This window comes from Phyllostomus hastatus, unplaced genomic scaffold (assembly GCF_019186645.2).
Source record: "Phyllostomus hastatus isolate PE091 unplaced genomic scaffold, TTU_PhHast_1.1 phas_contig_40, whole genome shotgun sequence".
NCBI lineage: Eukaryota > Metazoa > Chordata > Mammalia > Chiroptera > Phyllostomidae > Phyllostomus > Phyllostomus hastatus.
The window spans coordinates 79,684,185-79,709,375 of NW_025333872.1; the positions used below are offsets into that span (position 1 = coordinate 79,684,185).

General features: G+C 46.1%; 1 protein-coding gene across 4 annotated transcripts in view; it reads left to right on the forward strand.

The window, feature by feature from the left end:
- ARFGEF3 (ARFGEF family member 3) overlaps window positions 1–25,191 on the forward strand; it is a 165,805-nt gene that overhangs the window by 97,614 nt on the left and 43,000 nt on the right. For all 4 annotated transcript variants that reach the window (XM_045842823.1, XM_045842824.1, XM_045842825.1 and 1 more), the window contains 10 exons: window positions 4,153–4,319; window positions 5,327–5,492; window positions 9,135–9,242; window positions 9,584–9,799; window positions 9,964–10,074; window positions 11,832–11,982; window positions 13,732–14,052; window positions 16,015–16,148; window positions 18,542–18,687; window positions 20,210–20,389. In XM_045842823.1, the coding sequence (XP_045698779.1) occupies window positions 4,153–4,319; window positions 5,327–5,492; window positions 9,135–9,242; window positions 9,584–9,799; window positions 9,964–10,074; window positions 11,832–11,982; window positions 13,732–14,052; window positions 16,015–16,148; window positions 18,542–18,687; window positions 20,210–20,389 (1,700 nt within the window). The remainder of the gene's footprint in view (window positions 1–4,152; window positions 4,320–5,326; window positions 5,493–9,134; window positions 9,243–9,583; window positions 9,800–9,963; window positions 10,075–11,831; window positions 11,983–13,731; window positions 14,053–16,014; window positions 16,149–18,541; window positions 18,688–20,209; window positions 20,390–25,191) is intronic.

Genomic DNA, 25,191 nt, shown 5'->3' on the forward strand with positions numbered 1-25,191 from the left:
TGAACATTGTGACCCAGACCACACTTGAACAGGAGAGCTGGGGAATGTTGGCCAGAGTACACAGGAGAGTAATGCTAGCTCTAGTGAAGGGTGGAAGACAGGCTCCTAGAATTTTGGTGGAGGAAGGAAAAAAAAACAGTATAGGGACATAGACTCTCACACTGTGAGTGATGAATTTAAAGATAATTTTCTTGCAAGGTGCTTGTAAATGCAAAACCCAGCTTTTTCCTTTATATGTAGGGAAGACCCAGTTCTTTCCTACTCTGTGCTCTTCCCTTTACTAGTCACACTGAACACTTCCCTGTAGACACTTCTGGTCACCAACCATGTGGAGGTTTTTCCCTGTAATGACAAGCAAGTCTCTGACACCAGCAGGGTGCCCAGCGTAACTGACTTCCAAGGGCCCTTCCTCATTTCCTGTGAGAAGTATGAAGCATAATCCTAGCAAAGTTTTTAAATAAAATTTGAAGCTAAAGTAAGTCTTCACATTTGTGTTCTTGTGCCTTTTAAATCAATTCGTATAGTACATGCAAAACAGGGCTTGAGAAAATGTTTTATGTGGTCCCATAAATGTTGCAAACTGCTCATATTTTAGAGGTCTATAAAATGTCCCATCAAACCCAGTATGTTGTGACATTAATTTTTACATGTAGAAATCAATACATTGAAAAGAGATGTCAGAATCTTTTGGTTGTTTCCAAGTATAATTTTTAGTGATTGTAAGTATATTAGTAATTTGTTTTTATTGCAGTCAACTCCACAATGCTTTTACCAATTATGAGTTGGTCTCTTTCCAAATTACAGACCCATCACTCTGTGGTCCTGTCACTAATGGCTCATTCTCCTCAGTTCCTGTTGTGGTTTAATGGATCACATTCACTGCCACCGTGGTTTAGCCAAAGCCACTGGGTGCTGGCCCAGTCCACCTGTGCACGGAGGCGGTGCTGACTCTCCAAGACGAAAGATCAGTAAAAGAGAAACATCTGTACCCATCTGAGATGAGGAAGATGGCAGGCTTTCTTTGTTCCCTCAAGGGGAAGTTACAAAAGTGAAAACAGGAGGAGGGGAGGAGGCAAAGAGTCTCCTTAAGTCATAATTTAGATATTTTACTCATTATTTACTCTATGTAAAAAGCATTAAACCTTGTTTTGCCCAGACTTCCCACCAAGCCTTTTTCCCTGACTTGTCACCAGGGTCTGCTCTCCTGGCTGAGATCAGACTTACTTGGCGTTTCTCAGGGACCCCTGTTCTCAGACAGCTAACACACAGCTGAAACGAACCTCCTTATTTCCATGCAATTCACGGGAGCCTTTTCTTTTAAAGCAGTTACAGTTTCTTGTGGTGGGGGAGTTTGACAACATTCAGACACACGTGGGTTTTATGAAGATGGTAGTGGATGTGAGCTGTGGTAGCTGCTGAAATGCCTCCCTGATCCTGCATGGAACGAATTGGCATCTGTGTATGGTGGCTCCTTGAGGACTAAAAACAAGAGCTAACCTCACACAGCCATCAATGGAGGGGCATGAGCACTGTACTTTGAGACTGCAGTTCCTTAGGTCAGTGGTGCTCAGTCATGAGCCTCAAGGGATGAGGGTTTGTAGGTTTGCTTTAATAAAGGAAGAGAGTATTTTGTATGCAGGGAAATTTAACAAAATTTTCCTCCAACACCCTGGCATTATGGAATGTGAAGTTTGGAGAATATGATAATATAAATACAAAATAAAAACAAAAAAATACACACCCAGAGATTGTCTCTGAAATATCTTGGTGCCATGTTTTAGAGTCATTTTTCAGCATGTATATATGTATTTGCAATAATAATAGTAGCTTACACTAACATAGCACTTCCAGTATGCCCTGCATTGTTTAAGAGTTTTACATGTATTGATTCACTTAAATGCTCATAATAGCTCCATAGGTAGGCAGTACTATCATCCTCATTTTACAGATGAGAAACTGAGGCACAGGGAGGTTAAGTACTAATTACCCAAGGTACACAGCTGTGAAGTGGTGATGCCAGGATATGAACAGCCTGGCTCCAGACACCATGCTCTCACCATCACCCTGTACCATACCAGGGAGCGTGGGCTGGCGGAGGGGTGGATGAATGGCTGGGAAAATCAAAGATGCTGTTGAAGAGCACAAAAACCTCTGGAGTCAGTTTGCCCTGGTGAGAAACCAATCTCAGAAGGAAAAACTGAAGCTCAGCAATTGTGTGACAGTTTTCCAGGTCCTGACAGGTAGACACTCATAGAAAGCTGGTTCTTCATGGACTCCTGGAAACCTATACCAAGAAAACAGAAACTCAAGTAGGGATTTGTATACCAAAATGTATTAATTTCACAGCAAAATATATTAGAAATGTCCTAAATGCCCCCAAATAAAGGAAAAGTTAAATGAGTTATCATATATCTATTTGTGATTTTATGTTGCCCTTTAAATGATATTTTGAAATAATATTTAATGATATGGATAATGGTCATAATATAATTTTTAAAAGATTCAAAATTAACATCAAAATATTAATACTTATCTCAGAATAGTATGGTTATAGATTATTTTCATTTTCTTTGTGCCTTTTTCCAAATCACTAAGAAAAGTTTCTTGTAACTTCCATCATCAGAAAATTAGTAGCATAGACTTAAAGAAATTTGTTATCCAGAAAATCATATAATCTAATTACAAAATTTCAAAAAGTTGATGGTGTCCAGTATGCTGGGTGAGTAGAAGAGTGTTCTTACTTTTGCATAGTTGGTACAAAGAAGGTTTCGTATAAAACTGTTTGGAAGATATTTTGCTTGTATCGATCAAATTTAATATATGTCTTCATTCTGCTCTTGGGAATTTGTTCCGCAGATACACTTGCAGAGGTGCTAAAAGTTACTGCATCCTTTCAGCTTGTTTTGTAAAGACCATCTTGGTAACAGAGGGAGAAGATGAACTTCATAAACCACTGGGGGAAAAAAACAAATTGCCAGAATATGCCAAAGGCTGTAGTTCCTATAGTTTGTTACCCCAAATTTGAAGAACTTTTAGAAAGAGTTACTGTACTAAATATCCTACATGCATAATTGCACCTAATTCACTGATTCTTATTCATTCATTCAGTGAATATTGTTTTGAGGGTCTGCAGTATACCCCAGGCACTGCTCTAGGCACTGGGGATTCTCTCGTGAAGGAGACTAACAAAGTCCCACCCTCTCAGAGATCTTAGATAACAGTAGACAATAGTAGTGGTGGCAGACAATAAAAAAGAAAAAATATATATATAGCCCTGGCTGGCGTAGCTCAGTGGATTGAGCACAGGCTGCGAACCAAAGTGTCACAGGTTCGATTCCCAGTCAGGGCACATGCCTGGGTTGCAGGCCACAGCCCTTAGCAACCACACATTGATGTTTCTCTCTCTCTCTCTTTCTCCCTCCTTTCCCTCTCTAAAAATAAATAAATAAAATCTTTTTTAAAAGTTCCAAATATATATATATATATATATATATATATATGAATATAATGCTAGGTAGAATAAATGCCATTGAGGCGATGAAAAAAATCAAGGTGGGGGGAAAGTAGGTGTGGTCATTATTTTAGATGGAGCTGAAAGGCCTCTGAGTAGCTGACAATTCAGGGGGAAAGAACTGAGGTAGCCAGTCATCTGGAGATCTGGGGAGACCATCCCAGGAAGTGGGAGAAACCGGCGCCAAGGCCCCGAGGCAGGCCTGGCTTGGTGAGGTAAAGGAGCACAGGTCAGCGTGGCTGCAGGGAGTGGAAGGAGAGCGAAGGGGGGAGCTGGGGTTTTATTTTATTGTGATAGGAAGCCAATGGAAGAGTTTGAGCAGGAGATACATGTAGTCAAATATTCTGCTCCCTTCTGGCTAAGGAAGCTGACTTAGAGGATTTCAGTGATTACACCAACGTAGCTGGTGAGTGGCATCAAGAGTTGTCCAGGTAGATGGACTCCTGAGAGTATGCTCTGCCCCATCAGTCTGGGGTGTGTAGCTGTCCCCAGAGATAGGCGTTGCTGGCTGTCGTTGCTTTACAGAAATGTCCTACGCCATGCATTTTCCTCTCGCTAGGATTGCTTCGTGGCTCTCCGTAAGCCGATCTTGCCAAGCGCCCCCTTGGCAGCCTCTGAAGTCTCTCGGTGCTCTCCCTCAGGCATGATGCACTCCCCGGGCTTTGACGGGAACGGCAGCCTCAGCCTGCAGATGCTGATGAACGCGGACAGCCTGTACGCAGCTGCGCACTGCGCTCTGCTCCTGAACCTGAAGCTCTCCCACGGGGACTACTACCGGAAGCGGCCCGCCCTGGCGCCCGGCATGCTGGTGAGTGTGCCCTCTGCTCTGCACCCTCCCAGGGCTGGCTGTGGCCTCTGGGCTGGAAAGCCGAGCATCAGTGCCCGGTGAAGGATGGCGCTGTGGAGAGTGGGAGGAGACATGACTCAACTTGTATACACCGAGCCGCAGAGCCACACCTTGCTTCGAGATGGCAGCAACCCGGGGTGCCTGGAAACGGCTGCCTGCCAACGGCCCAGTGATTTCATCCGGCAGCAATATTAAACTCACACATGAGACATGTTCAAAAACACATGGTCAGCATGTTAAGTAGCAGCAGAGGTACAGAGAATGGTCCCCTTTGCTGAAAATGAAGGTGTCTTTTACAAAAACTTGTCATTGTCTTCCGAAATGTACCCAGACCTGCTCATCACCCAGAGCTAAGCTTATTCATTATCAACAACAAAGCAACAAAGCACCTCCTGTAAGGTATGGGGTGAGAAGCATGGTGCTTGTCCTGCAGTCAGCTCCCCTGCCAGAGCAAGCCACTTGGTGGTGTAACCTAGTCATCAGTTCGTGAGCCTAATCCATGGTGTACATGAAGGATATCAGTCATCACGTATGTGCTTGATACAGTGTAAGTTCTCCCTGGTCAGTGGTGGCTTCGTGAGTAGGAGTATCTGTTGAAACACCCACGTTGTTTCAGGGAGCACGTTCCATCTCTGCTGCTGTTGGGCAGTGAGAAGGAGGCTTCTTCAGTGTTTCTGTGCAGTTTCTAATCCTCCCACATGTCAAAGAGTAACAAATACAAAATGCAGCATCCCTAATCCTTCAACAGGGCTTCTTAGCAAGATGTCATATGTGAAAGAAACTTCATGAAGTTTGGGGACTTCTCCATCTCAGTTTCCTCCTTCCCTCAGTCAATAAGCTTTTGTTTTTCTCGTTGGTACTGACTTAGGGGACATTGGTTGGGGAGAAGAGGCAACGGCAGAGTGTAGGAAGCTCTTTGTCTGCAGGGGACCAAATTTAGTCACCTCGTCTTGTGATCTTCTCTGCAGAAAGAGTTCATGAAGCAGGTGCACAACAGCGGGGTGGTGATGGTCTTCTCCCAGACCTGGATCGAGGAACTCTACCATCAGGTGCTCGACAGAAACATGCTGGGAGAAGCTGGCTACTGGGGCAGCCCGGAGGACAACAGCCTTCCGCTCATCACCATGCTGACCGGTCAGTGGCTCCCTGCACAGCTCCGTGCCACTCCGTGGGGTGGACGGCTCACTCTCCCAGCCCCCTTTCAGGGCAGCAGTGGTGTTTGGTTAAAACAGCACCATGAAACTGCCCTGGAAGTCTGTTGTAATTTCAGGAAAGTTGTCATGAACTCACCTCACAAGAGTTTTCTGTCCTTTTTCTGTGTGGGACTCTGCGGAGCCCACTGTGCCCCATTAGATTAGCAGTTACTTAGCACTTACAGCTGTTGGTGGATGACTGTTAGCCTTTTCTGGGACATGAAGTACTTTCTGGGCACAAAGCCCAGAACTGTTCCTGAGAACTCTCATGTACTAATAGATACTGTTATCTATATGATGCTCTACCATTCAGTGCCACTAGAAATTTGCCAATAATGTGAAATGATATGATTTTAAACTTGGCTTCATTCCCACTTCTTGTCAGAGGTCTTCCCTTCCCTTCCCAGCTGTATTGGAACTGAAAATAATGTCAAGTACCCCTGCCCGGGTAGCTCAGTTGGTTGGAGGGTTGCCCTTACACCTGAAAAATGGCTGTGGGTTTGATCCTCAGGCAGGACTCATATGGGAGGCAACTGATCGATGATTCACTATCACATCAGTTTTCTCTCTTTCCCTCTCCCTCCCTCCCTCCCTAAAATCAGTTTTTAAAAAACCATGTCCTTGGGTGAGGATTAAATAATAATAATAATGTCAAGTAGTTACCCAGCATATTAGTCTTCAGTGTCCAGAGTTTTTAAAATCCTACCTAATTATCAGAAATGCCACATGAGACCGCAGAGAGCATTGTGGGGTGTGGGCATTAAGCACATTTTTGGTGAAAGCAGCCATTCACACACAGCTTTGCACGGCTTAACCGTGATGTCGGGTAATGATCAAGGAGTGCTCAAAAGTTTGGTCTGGTCGTCAGTAGCTTTAATAAGGGGCTCTCCAGGCTTGTCCTGTATTCAGTCTGAGTTCCCAGACCCAGAACTGATCTGAGCAGTGTTGTCACTGGCTCCAGCTGACCGAATATGTGGACTATGGCCCTACATCGATGCCTTCCCTGCCCTCTCTGCAGTGCCACCTGTCCTCACACAGCTCCGCATGGCTCTGCACCGGGCAGGGCACACTGACAGGAGGGGGCAGGACTGGCCTGGGGCAGCACAGCCCAGCGAGGAGGCCGGATCTGCTGTCCGGAGGGTATGTTATGTTGCCTGTGGTTGCCGTCAGGGGCTCTTACAAAGGTGGCCGAGGGGACGACTGGCAGGGAAACCCAACAATGAGGAGTTCGGGGCTGTTCAGGATTGAGACAGGGAATCAGGACATAGAGCAAGGTCTCTCCACAGCAAGCGGAGTCCTTGATTCCAGAGCTAGGATGGAATTTGGGAGAAGCAAGGCTGGGTCCTGAGCCATGGGCATCAGAATCACTAGACAAGTGACCGATTTACATTTTATTAATCATGGTAACATTTACATCTGTTTGAAAAGTATGAGAGACATTTAATCTCACTGTGAGATATTTATTCATTCTACCTGTAAGCAGTTCTTGGTTTCCATCCATCTTCATCAGCTCTCTTCAGCAGGGATCAAAGGTACTTGTCCAGGGCTTAGAAATGCCTTGGAATTTGGGCGAAGATCCAAACATTCCAGGTTTAATATTAATTTTGAAATACCAAAGTTTGTGCCCAAATTAATCTCTTGCTTGAACCTTGAAAAGAGGCATCACTCGGCAGGTGTAAGAGGGGACGGACAACAAGCTGCCCCTTGTCGCCGCCTCATCAGCCGTCACAGCTCATCAGCCATCTCCTCTCTAACGGAACAGTGAACTCCACTGCTGCATTCATCAGGAAGTTGTCGAACTTAGATTAATGGCAGACAGATAGGCTTTTCATAAGAATGAGACAAAATTAATCCTTATGATTTTTTTGCAGCAAATTCCAATTATGAAGTGACGAGTGAATCCAAGCAGCAGTTAACCTGGAGCTTGGAGACTTCCCTTGCATCTCTCATTGTGTGCGAGGAAAAGCTAGAGCAGCCATCTCATCTTTAACACTGTACTTACTGTGGCTGTCCCCGATGTCTTGTCCGAGTGTCCTGTAGAATTGTGGAGTCTCAGTGATCCGATAAACTTTGCATCACTTGGATTTGTCAGTCCTTTACCTGGCACACTGGCAACATTATAACTTTGATAAATGGCAATTTCTGACAACTCTCATTATACTGTTTGACCATAAGTCATATTAATTTCATGAAACTGATCCGTTCCCACTTTGGTAGTAATATATATTTTCCTCTGCTCTTACCCTCTGGTTTTATTGGAGTATAATTGATGTATGTTACTGTTTTAGTCCAAGGTGTACCCATAATAATTTGATATGTGTGTATATGGCAAAACGATCACCATAGTGAATTTAGGTTAACATCAATCACCACACGTAGTTACAATTTTTTTCCTGTGATGAGAACTCTTAAGATCTACCCTCTTAGCAACTTTCAAAGAGATGTCCTGCCAGAAGTCTCTAGGCTTCTTAGAGTCAGTGTAAGAATCAAAGATATAGTGAAATCATTTTCAAACACCATCCTGCTGGGCTGCGGGTGAAGTTCTGAAGTCAAGGCGTCAGCTTACGCTACCCTCTCCCCCTTCCCCTCTGTGTTGCGCTCAGCTGTGTTAGCTGCATCCAGGTTCAGATGCCTGCACTCCATGGCCACTCCTCCCACGATTGCCTCCGTCCTGCTGGGGAAAGGGGCCCAGAGAGTGGAGAACCTGACTCAGGGCCACCAGGCTGCTTCATTCAGAGCCAAGGCTGAAGCCTAGTTGTCTCAACCCCAAGCCAGTTTCTCCTTGCCAGCATGTTAGGTTCATTGAGCTGATTCTGTGGATGAGAGTTTCTCCTTGCCAGCATGTTGGTTCGTTGAGCTGATTCTGTGGATGAGAGTTTAACAAAAATTTAAACAAGGTGAATTAGGATCCCGTATTGCGCTGGAGTTTGGTGTCATGGGAAGAGGCCGAGGTTGGAGTCGAAAAGCAGGACTGCTAAATCTCGTTCCCTCCTTTACCAGCCTCATGGCCTGGGGCGACTTGCCTCCTCTGAGTATTTGTTTCCCCCTCTGCAAAACAGGAAAACTAATACCTGCTGTGCCTATCCACCTGGACTTGTTGGGAAGATCTAATGAAAAGAACATTACATGAAAACACTGTGAAAATTGTAAAGTGTTGTTATTATTAAGTTATTATTATAGTACTTTGGAATTAGGTTTTACAGTTATTGGACCAAAGAGACTTATTCTAGTCAAATCCATCTTGAGGTATCCGTATACATAAAATTTGAGAATAATGCCACTGTTTTGAATAAAAGTATTCAAAGATAATAGTCTAAACCAGCAAATTTTGTAATGAAGACAAGAGTTTATATTTTTCAACTCAAAAATATACAGCAGCCTGACAGAAGAATGCTCTGACAATGAAAGAAAACCGCACTGAATGAATGAGACAAAATTTTTTAATATCTCAATAAAAGGTTACTACATACTTATTACTTAACAGATGCAAGGAGTATTCTTTGGGAAAAACGAGTATCATGGTGGCTGTTTGCTTTTGACTGGACTGCTCTAATCCAGGAAAACTGCTCCTTTTCCTTGGCAGATATCGATGGCTTAGAGAGCAGTGCAATCGGGGGCCAGCTGATGGCCTCGGCATCCACAGAGTCTCCCTTCACCCAGGGCAGGAGAATTGATGACTCCACAGTGGCAGGTAAGGGACACGAGTTTATGAATATACATATATTATACGTGTATTATATGTGGCACTAGCAGTTAAATCATTATTGGCAATTTCCAGTACTGACATCAATGAATTAAGATTTTGTCTTTACAGGACAAGTGCCTGGTGGGAGTTACTTAGCATCATCCAGTTGATCATGGAACATTCATTATTTATAAGCTTAAAGTGAAATCCATTAAATTATATTGCCTATAGTAGAATTGCACACAGCTCAGTATTGCTATTTCGATGGTGAAAGAAATCTCGTGCTATCATTCATTGCCAGGTTGTTTCTGTCTCAGGAAAGTGACCCATGCCCCTTCACGTTATAGGTGTGGCATTTGCTCGCTACATTCTGGTTGGCTGCTGGAAGAACTTGATTGACACTTTATCAACCCCCCTGACTGGCCGCATGGCGGGGAGCTCCAAAGGGCTGGCCTTCATTCTGGGAGCTGAAGGCATCAAAGAGCAGAACCAGAAGGAACGTGACGCCATCTGCATGAGCCTAGATGGGCTGCGGAAGGCAGCGCGGCTGAGCTGTGCTCTAGGTATCTGGGGGGAGTAGATGTTCTGACTGTGGCCTGAGGCAGATCCCTGTAGAATGTACCAGGAATGGCCCTATTGGGAAACCTGTCTTTTAGGAGAGTTCAGACAAGTGAATGGGTGGAGAATAGACTCAGTTTAAGGGGTAACTTGTTTGTTTCCTCTGAAGGAGTTGCAGCTAATTGCGCCTCGGCCCTTGCCCAAATGGCAGCTGCGTCCTGTGTCCAGGAAGAGAAAGAGGACAAGGAAGTCCAAGAACCCAGCGATACCATAGCACAAGGTAACACCCGAAGGGTCAGAATCCACCTGGTGTCTTATGTGCGGTGTGCACACACCTGCATGTGCAAGAGCAGACACTCGTCTCCAGCCATGTGTGATACACAGCATATGTCTCCCACTGATGAGGAGATCCCACTGGCTCACAGGCTTGGGTGTGTTTTACAAAGATGACCCAACAGACTGCTTACAGAGAACGCGCTGGCCACCAGAGACGTGCTGACCGCTGGTGACTGGGAAACTCCATGTGGCTGCTAACAGGCGTGGTGTGGGACACCAGAGGTCCACCTGGCTTTGCTAGGCACACCTCTGTCATCATCTGGCCACTGGCTTTGGCATTGGACAGAGTGCACCTTTGAGGACATCGCAGGTTACAGCAGGGGAGGCAGAATGGCCAGTTTCCTGAAGGGAAATCGAACAGGTGGAGGAAATCCCTGAGCTGAGGCTCAGGAAGACTTTGTTCCTGTGGGAGAAAAACTCGAGCTTTGTGAATGCGGGCAAGAGTTGATTTTCACTTGTTAAAATCAGTTAATCAATGAAGTGGAGGATTATCTAAGTATAAGGAAGGACAATGGCCTTCCTAATAAGGAAGATAAATGGCGGGCAGCAAACAGAAGGAAAAATGGGAGGCCTGGTCCAGCTCACCCTCACATTTTGTATCAGGCATATGAAACAGCTAGCAGCAGGAACCCTGGGCACATTTTCAAAGGCTGGGAAAGCCAGGCTAGGCCAGTGGTCCTCAGGCCTGAGTAATAGGTAGAGACCCCTGTGAAGGCAGAGCAGTGCCCCCAGACCCCGGACCCCAGTGTTAACCGAGGAAAGGGTATCCCAATTTTACTTAAGACGTACGACCACAAACTACATAAAAAGCCTTACATTGAAAGTTTTTAAAATTCTAAAACCAAAACTAGTATTTGAGTTATATTCAAATAAAAAATAAAGTCGGTGTCGCACGCATGTGACAAATGTTTCGCTGTGCGTCGCTCTGCCCTAGGCAGCCGCAGCACCGCTTGGCTCCCTCTGAGGCGAGCGTACCGTTTTTATTTCTGGGCTCCGGCCCGTGGCCCAGGTGCCCCACCAGGCCCGGATTCCAGAGACTTGGCACCGTTATCCATGGAGGATAGTGTCGTTTGGCCTTGCCATGCATAATTGACATCTTAAGTCTCCTTCTGCATCTTCTCTCATTAGTATTCTACCATAAACATGTATTATTTGAAGGTCATAAGGATAAATGTAATCTCGGGAAGTGATGGCAGGGCAATTCTCAGTTATAACACAGTTGCCCTGGCATTCGGAGTGTAAGGCACATGCTTTTTTAGGTGATATCAGCATGATTGGGTGACACCAAATCTCTGAGAGAACTTGCAGAACATCAGAGATTCTTCCATGTTATCAGTTTGAATACCTGGGCAGGGGAGGGGTCTGGGCACAGATGGCTGTAGCTGAGGTCCGCACGTGGAGCCCATCCACAGTGCCCTGCCTGACCCAGGCTCAGCGTGGTGGGGGGCCTGCAGGACGCGCACCCACCAGCTCAGGTTCCATCCAACTTCTGAAGCCACGGAGCTCGCGTCTCCAGTGTCCATGGGGCCCGAGGGTCGGGCAGTGTGCATGATGAACCACAGGGACCTGCCCCTGGGGACCTTGCTGCCAGTGATGTCCACTGTGTCCCTCTGCCCTTGCATGGGAGCACGTTCTCTCCTTTCCGTCCTTCCTGTCTCCCTCTCTCGGAATGTTACTTTCACGAATGTCTCTCTGGCACAGTGAAACTGAAAGTGGAGCAGAAGCTGGAGCAGATCGGGAAGCTGCACGGGGTGTCACTGCACACAGCCCACGTCCTGTGCATGGACGCCATCCTCAGCGTCGGCCTGGAGATGGGAAGCCACAACCCGGACTGCTGGCCACACGTGTTCAGGTGCATGATGGGACCACCGCCCCACGTGGCACCCACCCTGCCTCGGGAGCCTGGGGGCAATGGAAGGGCCGGGCACCGGCGTCTGCCAGCACTTGAACAGATGGCAATAACCCCCAGAGTTTGGGTCAGTCCCAAATGAGGGATTAAAAAGAGAAGAGGGAATAGGGGCCCAACTGAATGTGTGTCTTAGAGCACAGAGTGGCAGAATTTGATTTGGGGGATTATGAACAGATTATTAACATTGGCTGTGAGAGGCAGATGTATTATACAAAGGAAAAAAAACAATTTCTTAAGTAGCGGAGGATAAAAGTCATGTAAGTTAAGTGAATACTATGCAGATCTAAAAGCTGGTCATGTGTCAGCCGTATAACTTTGCTGTTATGTTTATTAATGTCCTCTTCATTTAAAAAAGGATAGGATTTTGGATAGCTTACATGGACACATGAAGTACAAGATGCCTACTTTTAATTTAGCTAGAGAAAGGAAAAAATAGAATAGTACATTGTGCTAAAGACGGACTGAAAATTTGTTTCCAAGATTTGTAGCATGGAAGGGAAAAGACCCCTCCACCCCGCACCAGTTGCACAGTGCACAGCCCCTGTAAAACAACAGCAGGGAGAGGACTCCATAGTCCTCCTGCAGCCGAGACAGAGTGCGCCTTCCCGGGCACTGGCACTCACTGCGCAGACCCGGGACAGTGCAGGGAGCCCCGCCCGCTCCCTCGCAGGCCCAGGTCCAGTGCTGCACCTGCTGCTGCTTATCCTCCTCAGCAGGTGCGGTGAGCCCCCGACGCCTCCCGCTGGGCAGTCACCCCCAGCTCGCCCAGGGCACGGGCCAGATCTGGGTTCAGTTTAATATCCTAAAGGCAAATACAGTCATGAGTGTTTGTCCCCTTTGAAAGAGAGAAGCATGCAGATCGCTCAGGGCTTGAAAACCCCATCTTGAGAGGAGCACGATGAGAAGGAGCCAGGGTGAAGGCTGGTCCCCTCTTTGTTGCTCTCACAAGCAAAAAGGGAAGAAGTGAAAGACTTCGATTATAGCCAGGCAATTTATATGAAATAAAAATTGTCTGTAGAATATCACAGTGGATTCTCCAGGATGGTCCTGACCATGACTGGATTTATTCTGGGGTGGGGGGCCTCGTATGAACCATCTCAATCCCGGGTTCTGTTGGGAACAAACAGTGTGGAAGTTGGTAGCTGTGCCGTAGGTTGTGACTCTTCTCCGAGTTTACCATGACAGTTGTGGAGCTGTCAGGAGCAGGGAGGCCACGGTGGGGCAGGACCCCTGAGAGAGGCCCAGGGTGGTCATAGGGCCTGTCAGCCATGCGCACACTTCCTAGGCCCCCCAAAGCAAGGAAATACTTGCCAAGTCCTAACCAGAGCACTAGGGATGGAGGAGGAGGACCCCTTGGGGAAATCCACTCACACAGCCCAACTCCAGAAAAGCCGTCAGCTGGCCAGGACGGAAGGGGTGAACAGAGCGTTGTTGCCCACCTTTCTCCCAGTAAGGGGTGGGGGAGGTTGAGGAATCCTCACCGCACTGCCAGGCTGTCTGGTCCAACTCAGAAGTATGTAGAGTGAGGGAGGGCAGCCGGGGAGAGGTGGCACCCACCAGAGGAAGGAGAGAATTTGGGGAGCACTGTAGAACTAGCTGCACCTCCTTTCTCTCTCACTGTGGGATTTACAGAGTTGGTCCAGTTGATTGAGCTGCAACTTTCAACAGCTGCTCGCTTGTGACTCTCTCCAGGGTGTGTGAGTACGTGGGCACGCTGGAGCACACCCACTTCAGCGATGGCACCTCCCAGCCCGCGCTGACCATCAGCCAGCCCCAGAAGGCACCCGGCGGCCCTGGACTGCTCGGGGACCTGGAGGGTGAGGGCTCACCCCCGGAGCAGAGCCCGGAGCAGGAGAGCTCGCTGAGCATGGCCCCCGTCATCCAGCCCCTCTCCATCCAAGAGCTCGTCAGGGAAGGCGGCCGAGGCCGGGCCTGTGACTTCCGCGGGGGCAGCCTCATGACCGGGAGCAGCGCCGCCAAGGCCGTGCTCACGCTGTCCACGCAGGCCGACAGGTGTGTGTGCACACCCCACCCCCTCACCGTGCCCCAGCGGGGCTGCCCACCATACGGCACCCCTCACCTGTTGGCTACACCTCCATCTGTCTCCTCCGGTCTCAAAAGCACTGCTGGGCCAACCTGATGTGTTCGCCATGTAAACCTCTCTTCGTTTTGTTCAAACCTAATTTCTCTCTCCTGCCACGCCCCACCCTTAGAATGAGCTGTTGTCTAGCGACTGGACTGGAGGCTCTGGGGGCAGGGCGCCTTGCTCCCTGACTTCAGGCAGCTTCCTCTCTTTTCTTTATCGTGAAATCGGCTCAGGAAGTGGCTCTCCCACAGGGTAGCCATGAGGTTAAGTGAATGAGTGCACTTGAAGCTCTGAGGACACAGCTTGGCAAATAGTAAACATCCACTATTTTTGTGATAATTAATATTTTAAAATCCCACACCCCAGAGTGTGATATGTTGTTAAATGACGCCCCAAACCACATTAAGTTTGAGAGGGGGGGAAATCAACAATAACACCAAATGTTTGGTGACAGTCTTGATGTTGAAAGTGCTTTTGGTTGCCAGTTGCATGTTAGACCACCTCACTTCTCTCTCCAGACTTTGTCGTTGTCTCCCAGACTGCCCTGCACAGGCTCAGTGAAGTTCCTAGGGTGAGGACGGACAGCAGGGGGTGGAGAAGTGGGAAGCGCACTCACTGGCTGGAACTCAGGACACCGCTTCTTTCCTGGCCTTGACCCCAACCACCTGCAAGGTCATGTGTATAAGCAGTTGCTCTGAGACTCAGTTTCCCCTTCATCTGCTAACCCAGTATATGAACTAACTCAATGCAATGATCTCTTTTTCCCCGTTTATCCAACAAGGTGGCTGGGAAAGTACTGTGGAATCTGGATACAGGTGTCAGGTGGGATGTAACACTCACCGCTGTTTTCTTCTTACTAGGAAAGAAGAAAAAGAAATGGTTCATGAGATCCAGATACCAAATGGTGTTAAAATTGGAATTACAGTACAGCAAGAAAAATGTGTCTGTTACAATAATTTATGAATGATTAATTCCCTGATTTGTGTCTCAGATTACTCCTTCAAAAGGGATTTGTTATTCAGTTTCTGTTAGAGACACTCTCCCTTACCCAGCACGTGGCACCCAGGGGCTGCTTGCGCTTCTGGTGTCACCACAGGATTGGAGGGCAGGCCTCGGATGACCCAAGTCCAGGGGAAGGCCGGCTTGCCTCATTCCTGGTGTGCCATGTAAACCCACTCCTGAGCCCAGCGTTCTGAATGCCAGCGAACCTGGCCCCTCCTCTAAGCCCTGCTACCTGTGCTCAGCTCCTCCTCCCTCACTCCTACTGGAATGTGTGTGCCGGCTGAGTGGGAAAAACGAGAACCTGTAAGGCCCATTAAGTGAAGGAATATTCATTATTCCAGTAGATGTGGGAGCTTCCACTGTGTACTGGGCTGCAGGTGCCTGAGTCAGAGGGATGAAGACGGTCACCCCTGCCCCAGGGAGCTTCCAGGATGGGTTTGGTGTCCTCAGAGCCACGCCCAGTGTTAGGCTCATCAACTGTGGCCCAACAGAAGCCTTAATTAACTTACTGGGGTTTTCTTTAATGTGGCTCATGAGATTGCAGCTAATTCAAAGAATTCTGTTCCCATTTATTCAGTTCCTGGGAGCAATGCTCTGCCATCTTTCAACATCTTAGCAAATTTTTTTCTTGAGTGCCTCCAATGACTGAGCTATGCCCTGGGATACAAGGATTTTATTTTTAACTGTAGCCTGTGCCCTTCAGATTAAACTCTCAGAGTCAGAGCATACTTGTACACAGTCACACTAGATATAATGATACCATATATTTCCTTACAATGTTTACACAACATTTTCATTAATCACATCCAACAAAATTACCATAATCATTCTGCCCTAAAGGCTTTGCTGAATTGTTTCCAAGAAACAAATCTTTTTGTCTCATCCAGGCTCTTTGAAGATGCTACAGATAAGTTGAACCTCATGGCTTTGGGAGGTTTTCTTTACCAGCTGAAGAAAGCGTCGCAGTCCCAGCTTTTCCATTCTGTTACCGACACAGTTGACTACTCGCTGGCCATGCCAGGTAATTCCTTCCCGGAAGAAGCCGTGCCGTGAGGTTGGCAGGAATCAGCCCGGATCTGTGATATCAGCATCCTGGCTGAGACTGGAGTCCATATTCCCTGTGCACACGGTCACCCTGGCTAATTTGTCTTCTAGTTTTAGGGCATCATGTGTATGTTTGGGTGAGTGGTGGGATGACTTTTTAGGAGTGGAAGTGTCGCCGCTGCCACTGTTACAGGTGTTACCACTGGAGCTGGGCTAGGTGTTTCTACTAAGGTTTGGGCTCGTGACATAGAAGTTGTGTGGCTACTCAGGGTGCAGATAGCTCTCGTGAGGGTGGGAACCCTTCTCCATATCACAGACCGCAGTACTTGCCTCACTCCAGACAACTTGCAGAAGCACCTACTGATTCCAGAACGAGGGTGGGAGAGAGAAATGGAAGGGTGAGAGAAATCTCGTGCCACTCCTAGAAAAAACGCTCTCATGCATACCCTTTAGTTGTGGGTCAGTATGATTGTATTCATGCACAAGGCCAGATGAAGGCCCTCTTGAAGGCCCACCTCTGAAAGAGGGAATAGAGTTGTACTGAATTGTCCTGTGGTCCCTAATGGGTGGTGGCTGCTCAGAAATGCAACTGTCCATTGACAGGGGGTGGTGGTGCTAGAACAGTGAGTACCTCATCCCGATGAATTCCGACAGGGGCTCAGAGCTGTGTGGCAGGTCGGACTGCACAACCTCTGGGTCCCTTCCATCTTTAGGATCTGAAGTTCTAAGTGTAATATTTTTGGCCTTTTGATCCTCAGTGCAGATTCTAATTTGAGAACCACTGTCCTTTCCCTGCAAGTGTTCGATGGACTTTAAAACCTTAGTTATATAAGGCCGACCTTCCAGAACCATCAGACTTCTGGAGCACCTCTGAGCCCAGGGCCACCTCCCGCGTCTTTTGCATTGGAGAATTCACCAGGCTCTGAGCTCACACAAAGCGATGAGCAGGGTCAGGAGGAGGCAGCAGACCCAGGAGAGGAAGCGCTGAGAAGTCAATCAGACATGAGTCAAAATGCTGCCTTCACCATTTATCAGATGCACAAGTCAGTTTACCTCTCTGGTATTTGATTTACTAATCTGTAAAATGGCAGTAATTACACTTATTTCTTAAGGTTTGCTTTAAAAATTAAAACGATTAAAGAGGCAAAGAACCAACACAATGTCTGATGCACAGTGAACATTCAGTAAATGTCGCTGGTTATTACTACTGTCATTTTGAAGTTTACTTGCTATGGTAAGGCTAATTAGAAGCATTGTGGTTGGAAGAGCCTGCTAATGATCAGTATTTTGTAGGCAGGCGGTGAAGGGGAAGCAACAGGCCATGGGTCGGCAGGGAGTGGGGAAGACTAAGGGGAACCTGGCAAAGCCAAAGCCAAAGAGGGTAGGTTCGAGGGTGGGAGGCGGGGTTGGGTGGGACAGGGGGCCGAGGTGGGTGAAAGTGGAGACAACTGCACTGGAACAGCAATAAAAAAAATACATACTAATGGCTTTTATCAAGTTAAAATATATTTGAATTTCTATGTAATTAGTTGTCAGTTCAGGAAAGGAATAGTATCTCTTGAATAGACACCCTCCATGAAATCTCTATCTTTTGTAAGCTAACGTAGTATGTGAAAGGAATGTGGATTCACACCTCTGCTGATGTGTATATTGTAGGCTCCATGAGAGAATATGTACTTCTGCTTATTAAAGAGAAAGAATGCAAGATCAGAGTGGGCAAGGACTGTACTGAGCAAAGCAGATCTGTCTAGATAGCATGTTATCAGGTAGCGGAGGGGCCCAGCTTGCTTGGAAGGGCTTCACAGGGGCCACTAAGGATTGGCAGAGTGGATGGTGACCGTGCAAGATGACGGTGACAATAGTCATGATGACTGCTCAGAGCGTGGGCCAGGTAGTATGTGCCTGTGTTAAGCACTTTATGAGTATTACTACATTTAATCCCTAAAGTAACTTTAAGAAATGGATCTTGTCATCTCCACTTTTACAATGAGAAACTGTGGATCAGACATAAATCTCTGGCCTGCTGTAACCCTGCTGTAATGGTGAAGACAGGATTTGTGCCCAGGCAGCCTGACTCCCCAGCCCACCTGTGTAGCGACTGCGCCATCTTCCCTTGTCAACAAGCGTGACTCACACTTGTCACGGCAGCCACTGGGAATGTCGTGGTGACGAGGAGAGGCAGGACGGGCCGTGTTGAGTGAACCACCTAAGTCTCTCGAATCCAGGCTCCTCGCCTGCCTTGGTTAGCACTCACCCAATAATCCTTCTGGTCTGAGTGCAGTTCTTCGATTTCCATCCTCTCTCTGTGCTTGAACGGGTCAAACCATCTCTGAGTTTGGGCTTGATGGCTTTCATGGTCTCTCCCCGTAGGAGAAGTAAAGTCCACCCAAGACCGCAAAAGTGCCCTGCACCTGTTCCGCCTCGGGGACGCCATGCTGAGGATCGTGCGCAGCAGATCGAGGCCGCTGCTCCACGTCATGCGCTGCTGGAGCCTCGTGGCCCCGCACCTGGTGGAGGTGAATGCTGGGGGAGGGGCAAGCTCAGGGAACTCCACCGGCACAGCCAGCCCAGGGCTCCCCAGTCCATGTGTGGACACAGCACTGTGTGGCCACAGTGCAATGAGAAGGTTACCATCACCCAGTCACAGGCATCATAGCTCTCTGATTATACCTCATGGCATCTGAAGAATCACCCCAAAGGGCAGCACTGCCCTGGTCTCATTCTGACCCTCTTCCTTTACAAGGTGGGCAGTTTTCATTTTTTATGACCTGGTGTCAACCTGAGCCTGAAGCTCTGCTTCTGTCCGTGACTCCAACAGTGCCTTTTGCTCCCGCCAGTCTCCCTTTTCTAATGGCTAACTGCAGTCTTGGCGGTACCCTCTGGGTAGGAGAACCGTGCATCCTGGTTTTCCCAACAGAGTGAATGCTGGGAAAAGCAGTTCATATGGTAAATCATAGAGCAACTCTCCGCCTCCGCAGCTCAGTGATGCTGAGTGGCCACTTCTAAGTTGGTGGGAAAATTGTTGCTTTGTATTGCAGGGATAACTATTCTTAATAGCTCTCTAGTGCTTCTCTGGTAGAGATATGTCATAAAGTATGTCTTGGGAACTTAATTCACTAACTTGAGAACATTCTAGTAAGGAAAAGGAATAGAGAATAATAACTTAGTTATGGAGAAACAGTATATCAGTTATCTATTACATTATAACTCACCATCTCAAAGACCTAGGATTTAAAACAACCACCGTTTATTTACCTCATGGACACCTGGGTCAGAAACTTGAGCTAGGCTCGGCTGGCACAACTTCCAGTCTCAGCCAGCCTTGGCTGACCTCAGCTGGCCTTACGTGTCACCTGGGGTCAGCTGGGTCATGATGGCCTTGACTGGGGAGGCTGGACACACAGGCTCTCTCAGCCTCCAGCAGATTAGCCCCAGCTCATTCTCGTGGCATTTTTAGAATTCCAAAGGAAAGCAAGAGAACCAACCCCAAATCACAACAACTTTACAATTCCCTACTTCTATAACATTTGCTATTATCAAAGCAAGCCACACATCCAAGCCCAGGGTCAGGGCGGGAGGGGACTACTGATGGGGCTGGATGCAGGGGCCCTCAACTCGTCAGAGCTTCATTGGTGCAGCTGGCCCACCTCCCTGAGGGACCGATGACTCCTCTGACCTGTGTGTGTCTGGGGCACAGCTAAGAAAGACAAGACCGTGGCAGTTCTGATGTCTGTATAGTCAGCATGCTCTATGCCATCCAAGAAAACTGTCATGTTATATTCTTAAGAAGAAGAAGAAATTACTAGACACTGTGATTTTTCTAGAAACATTTAATTGGAGTTGTGTCTAATCAGTTTGTTAGATTATTAAATATGCAATTTAGTGTGTTGTTAGTCTGTATGCATGCATTGAAGAATTCTTTAACAGCATTGCCGCATCCACCTCCCTGCAATGAGGTGGGTTAGGAAAACCTTCAGAAACCAGACTCTGACTTGCCTGAAGTTCCAATGGTGTTCTGTTCTCTCATGAATCTTGCAGGCTGCCTGCCATAAGGAAAGACATGTGTCTCAGAAGGCTGTTTCCTTCATCCACGATATACTGACAGAGGTTCTCACTGACTGGAATGAGCCACCTCACTTCCACTTTAATGAAGCACTCTTCCGACCCTTTGAGCGTATTATGCAGCTAGAGTTGTGCGACGAGGATGTGCAAGACCAGGTCAGTGTGTCATGGTAACCAGCATTGTCATCATCACAGCTAGCTCTTATGGAGTGCACAGACTGGTGCTGTTTTGTGAACTTTGCATATTTCACCTTCCCAATAATCCTCTATGTGGAATCTATGACAAAGAGAGGCAAGCTGCCCTGGCTGGCATAGCTCAGTGGATTGAGCACAGGCTGTGAACCAAAGTGTCGCAGGTTCGATTCCCAGTCAGGGCACATGCCTGGGTTGCAGGCCACGGCTCCCAGCAACCGTGCACATTGATGTTTCTCTCTCTCTCTCTTTCTCCCTCCCTTCCCTCTCTAAAAATAAATAAATAAAATTTAAAAAAAAAGAAAAGTAAAGCGAACCAATTTAGCTGAGGATCCAGTGCTTAGGGGAACTGGGATTTGAACCTAGTCAGTCAGGCTTTCCTGGTCTGTACTCTTAACCATACCCTCAACTGGTGCACAGATGGTGAAGAAACTAAGTGGAGATGCCATAACCAGCATGATAGTAATCTAGGAACACAGATTCTCTCTCTGAAATCTAAAAATGTCAAATAAAGGCTTAAAATTCTTTTTAAATACATTGGCACTCCGGCAAGAAAGTGAGGAATACTAAGATGCCCACAACTAAGTAGCAGGGGGAGACACAGAAGTGAGCAGTGCTGAGACTGCTTTGGCTGTGGTGGAATTTGCCATCAGGTGAAACTGGGTTCTGCTATCACATTCTTTTTTAAAGACTTTATTTGTTTATTTTTAGAGAGAGAGGAAGGGAGAGAGAAAAAGGGAGAGAAACTTCGATCAGTTGCCTCTCGCACGTCTCCAACCAGTGTCCTGACCTGCAACCCAGGCATGTGCCCCGACTGGGAATCTAGCCATCAACCTTTCAGTTTGCAGGGCGATGCCCAGCCCACTGAGCCACACCAGGTATAGCCGCTATCACATTCTTGAGGCCACAAGAAGAGGAGACAAATTTCAACACAAATCTTTAAAATTGGTGTTCTCTTGGGCCAAGGTTGAATTAGAAATGAATGCAAGTGCCACCCTCCCTCCCTGAGAATTTGATCAGGCTGTTTCTAACATTGGCTCTTAGTAAAGATAAAAAAAGTAACTTTCCGGGATTAAAATTATAAGCTAGCCCTTCTGTGGAGTCAGTAAATGAAAATGCACCACTTGGTGGTCCTTGGTGGTCTAGGAACCACCACCTTGGTGGTTCCTTGGTGGTCTAGGAACTTTACACAGCCATCATACAAAGCAGCAAAATTCCCCCAGGAATTTCAACTCAGGCCACAAAAAATAATCCTACAAATGAAGTTCCAAGAGATGTGAGTTCACAGTATTTAAAAAATATCACAAAACACATAGGGAAACAAGGTCAGAGGGAGCTACTGAAACTATAATATGGTACAATCAGGCCTAGAAATAGAAATATTGGTATCTTCAATGCAAAATATTAAATAATTTTAATGAAACAAAAGAAGAATGAAGATATGAGTTCATACTGAAAGGCTAGGTTGAGGAATTCCAGGAATAGTGAACTAAGTAGTTCAGATCAGCTTCCATGGGAACAACTAGAAAAACCTGGAAAAAATTTTTTTTATTCATTGGAAAGCATTGAAATATTACAACCAGGTTGAATAACTTGAAGGCCATGATCTAGGAGAAAAAGGACACCCAGGCGCCCAGCCTGGTACTTGGGGTTGCTTTTCCTAACATGGAATCAATTCATTTCAGAAGCTGGAGGACTAAGCAGCTAAGACAAACGGAAGCCTGGGGCCTGCCAATCTGTAACTTCTTGACGTCTTGGGTTAGAATCATGAAGAGAATGGGATCTCCTAGGAGGAAGGGTGAAACTTAAATAGACTAGTCCTAGCAGAAAATAATACCCAACTTCAAATAATCCCTAACGAGAACGTGACATCATTATTTCTTAATGCTACAGGTACAATGTCTGCATTCCATCAAAACTAATCAGGCTCATTAGGAAATAACATACCATTGAAAACAAAATGTCAGTAAACGTAGACACATACACACTCCTCCAGGGATCCAGATAATTTCAGAGTTATCAAAGACCAACTTTAAAATAACCCTACTGAAATATTGTCAGAAAGATACAGAACAAGAAGGGCTTCAGCTATAGTGGCGTAAAGAAGTCAGTGAATTCTCACAAGAATCAAGGATTAGAGGGGGCAAAATTGTCCAAAGCAACCATTTCAGAGCTCTGGAAATTGACCAAGGGCAGACAACAAATTGAGTAGCATTTATGCTTAAAAATAGTTCTTGCTAGAATTATGGTTCAGCACAGTGGGAGTCTGTGACCATCTAGCTGAAGACTGCACCGTCTCCCTTTACGGCTAAGCTTTTGACAAGAATAATAGTTTGACCAGTGCGGGACTGACTGGGCAAGTCAGCCTTCCTGCTGTGAGGGACACACTTGATTTGGAGAAAAGGGAAAAAGATCATTGATCTGTCAGCTCAAAGTGGTGGATTCATTAGGAAATGAATGGAAAAATCCTGCAGCCTTGCTAACCTGCCATTGCAGTGAGCAGTGAACCAGTAAGAAATGTGTCATGAGAACCTAGAAACCAGAGATTCTCAGAAGAACTAGGTAAGTTCCTCACACATCCGCCTGATTGAAACATGGACCCACACAGGGTAGACCATGCAAGTCCCATCGGAAAGTAAAAAACAAGGGAGACTAAAGTATCGGCTGCACTGTGAATGTTCTCCCCCGCCTACAGACACAGACTGGTTGGAGGAAGGCGGAAGCCCTCAAGGCCCAAGATGTGTGTTCGAGCACAGTCTCTGCCCACCTCATCCGTGACCACTGACTAACCCGTGTTGACATGGGGACAAACACTGGAAAGTTGGGCTTAAAAAACAATAATAAAGAAACTGAGCAGAGACATTGTTGCCTGACACTACAGGAAGAGACAGATTCCACAGTTTATGTCCAAGTAACTTAGTTGTTATTGTTGTTGTTGTTTTTTAAGAAAACTCAGAAAAAGGAGTCAAAATCCAGCAGTGCTATACTATGTTATCTAAAATGTCAAATTTTCAGTGAAAAAAAATTATGAGACCTGCAAAGAAACAAGAGTGACACATACTCGGGGGAAGAACAGTAAACACGAACCACCCGCCGCAGAGGTGTCCCCGTATTAAAGGTGGGGGACAGAGACTTCGCTATCATCAGTGTGTTTGAGGAGTTAATGGTAGATGGTGATAGGGACTCAGGAATGGAAATGTGAACAGAGAAATCAGAAAATGAAACATGTGAATTCTACTGTTCAAAAGGGCAATAACTAAATGAAAAATGCACTAGAAGGGCTTACTGGCAAGATGGGAGATGGCAGAAGAAAAAAAAATCAGTGAAATTCAAAGTAGATTAATATAAAGTATCCATTCTGAACATCAGAGAGAATCAATTTTGATGAAAAATAAATAAAGCCTTAGAGACCTGCAGGACAATGTCAGGTGTACGTGTAAAAGGAGTCCAGAAGAAGAAGAAATAGACAGGGGTACGTACATTTAGAAAAATAAAGGAACCCCAATTAACACCAACACAAAGATGATCCGTAGAAGATGCATTATAATCAAAGAGCTCAAAGACGAAGGCAAAATCTTCAGAGTAACAAGAACAGTTCGGTACTACACAGGGACCACAGCTGCTGACTTCTCCGGAAGGAATGAAGGCCAGAAGACAGTGTAAGGCCATATGTCATAAGACTGCATTTATATGAAATGTCCAAAACAGGCAGACCTGTGCAGACAGTAGATGAGTGAATGCCCAGGGGCCGAGGGCAGAGTGGTGGGTGGGGAGTGCCTGGTAACAGGTGCTGAGGTTGGGGGATGGGACTTCTGAAAATGTGCTCAAATCAAATGGTGGTGATGCTTGTACAACTCTGAATACACTTAAAAAGTACTGGATTATTCTCTATAAATGGGTAAATCTTATTATATATTTCTCTCTCAGTAAAGATGTTAAAAAACATGAATTGATGAAACTTCTATTAAAAGGCAGAGTGTATAATACAGGATAGAACAATCAGATACTACAATACACAGCCTGCAGGAGACAGATTTTTAGATTCAAAAACCCAAGTAGATTGAAAGTAAGAGGACTAGCGATGATTTTCCATGGGAACACTAACCATGAAAGAGCTGCAGTCACTCTATTAATGTCAGGCAAAATATACTTTAATGCAAGAGATATTACTAGAAACAAAGAGAGATATTTCATAATTAGAAAAGGGTCAGTATACTAGGATGTCACATCAATTATGAATGTCTATGTACCTAACAATAAAGCCTTAAAAGTGCATGAAGCAAATACAGAATCGAAAGGAAAAATAGACAACGTAAGAACTTCAGTGCAGGGGAGTGGGGAGTTACTGTCGAATGGGTATGGAGTTTCATTTTGGAAGGAGGAAAGTATTCTGGAGATGGATGGTGGTGATAGCTGCACAACAAGGTGAATGTACTTAGTGCCATTAAACTGTATACTTAAACATGGTTAAAATTGTAATTTTATGTTATGCATAGTTTTACCACGATACAAAAATTGTAGGGGACATTGCAGCACTCCTCTCTAAGTAACTGGTAGAACAACTCGACGGTAGATTACTATGGATCTGAAACACTCTACATAACAAAAGAATACAGATTATTTTTAAGTGCACATGGAATTTTCTCCATGATAGATGCTGTGCTATCCTCAGTACCTTTCATAGAATTAAAATTATACGAAGTATGTTTTCCAGCCACAATGGAATTAAATTCAAAATAAGTAACAGAAAGAAATTTGGAAAATGC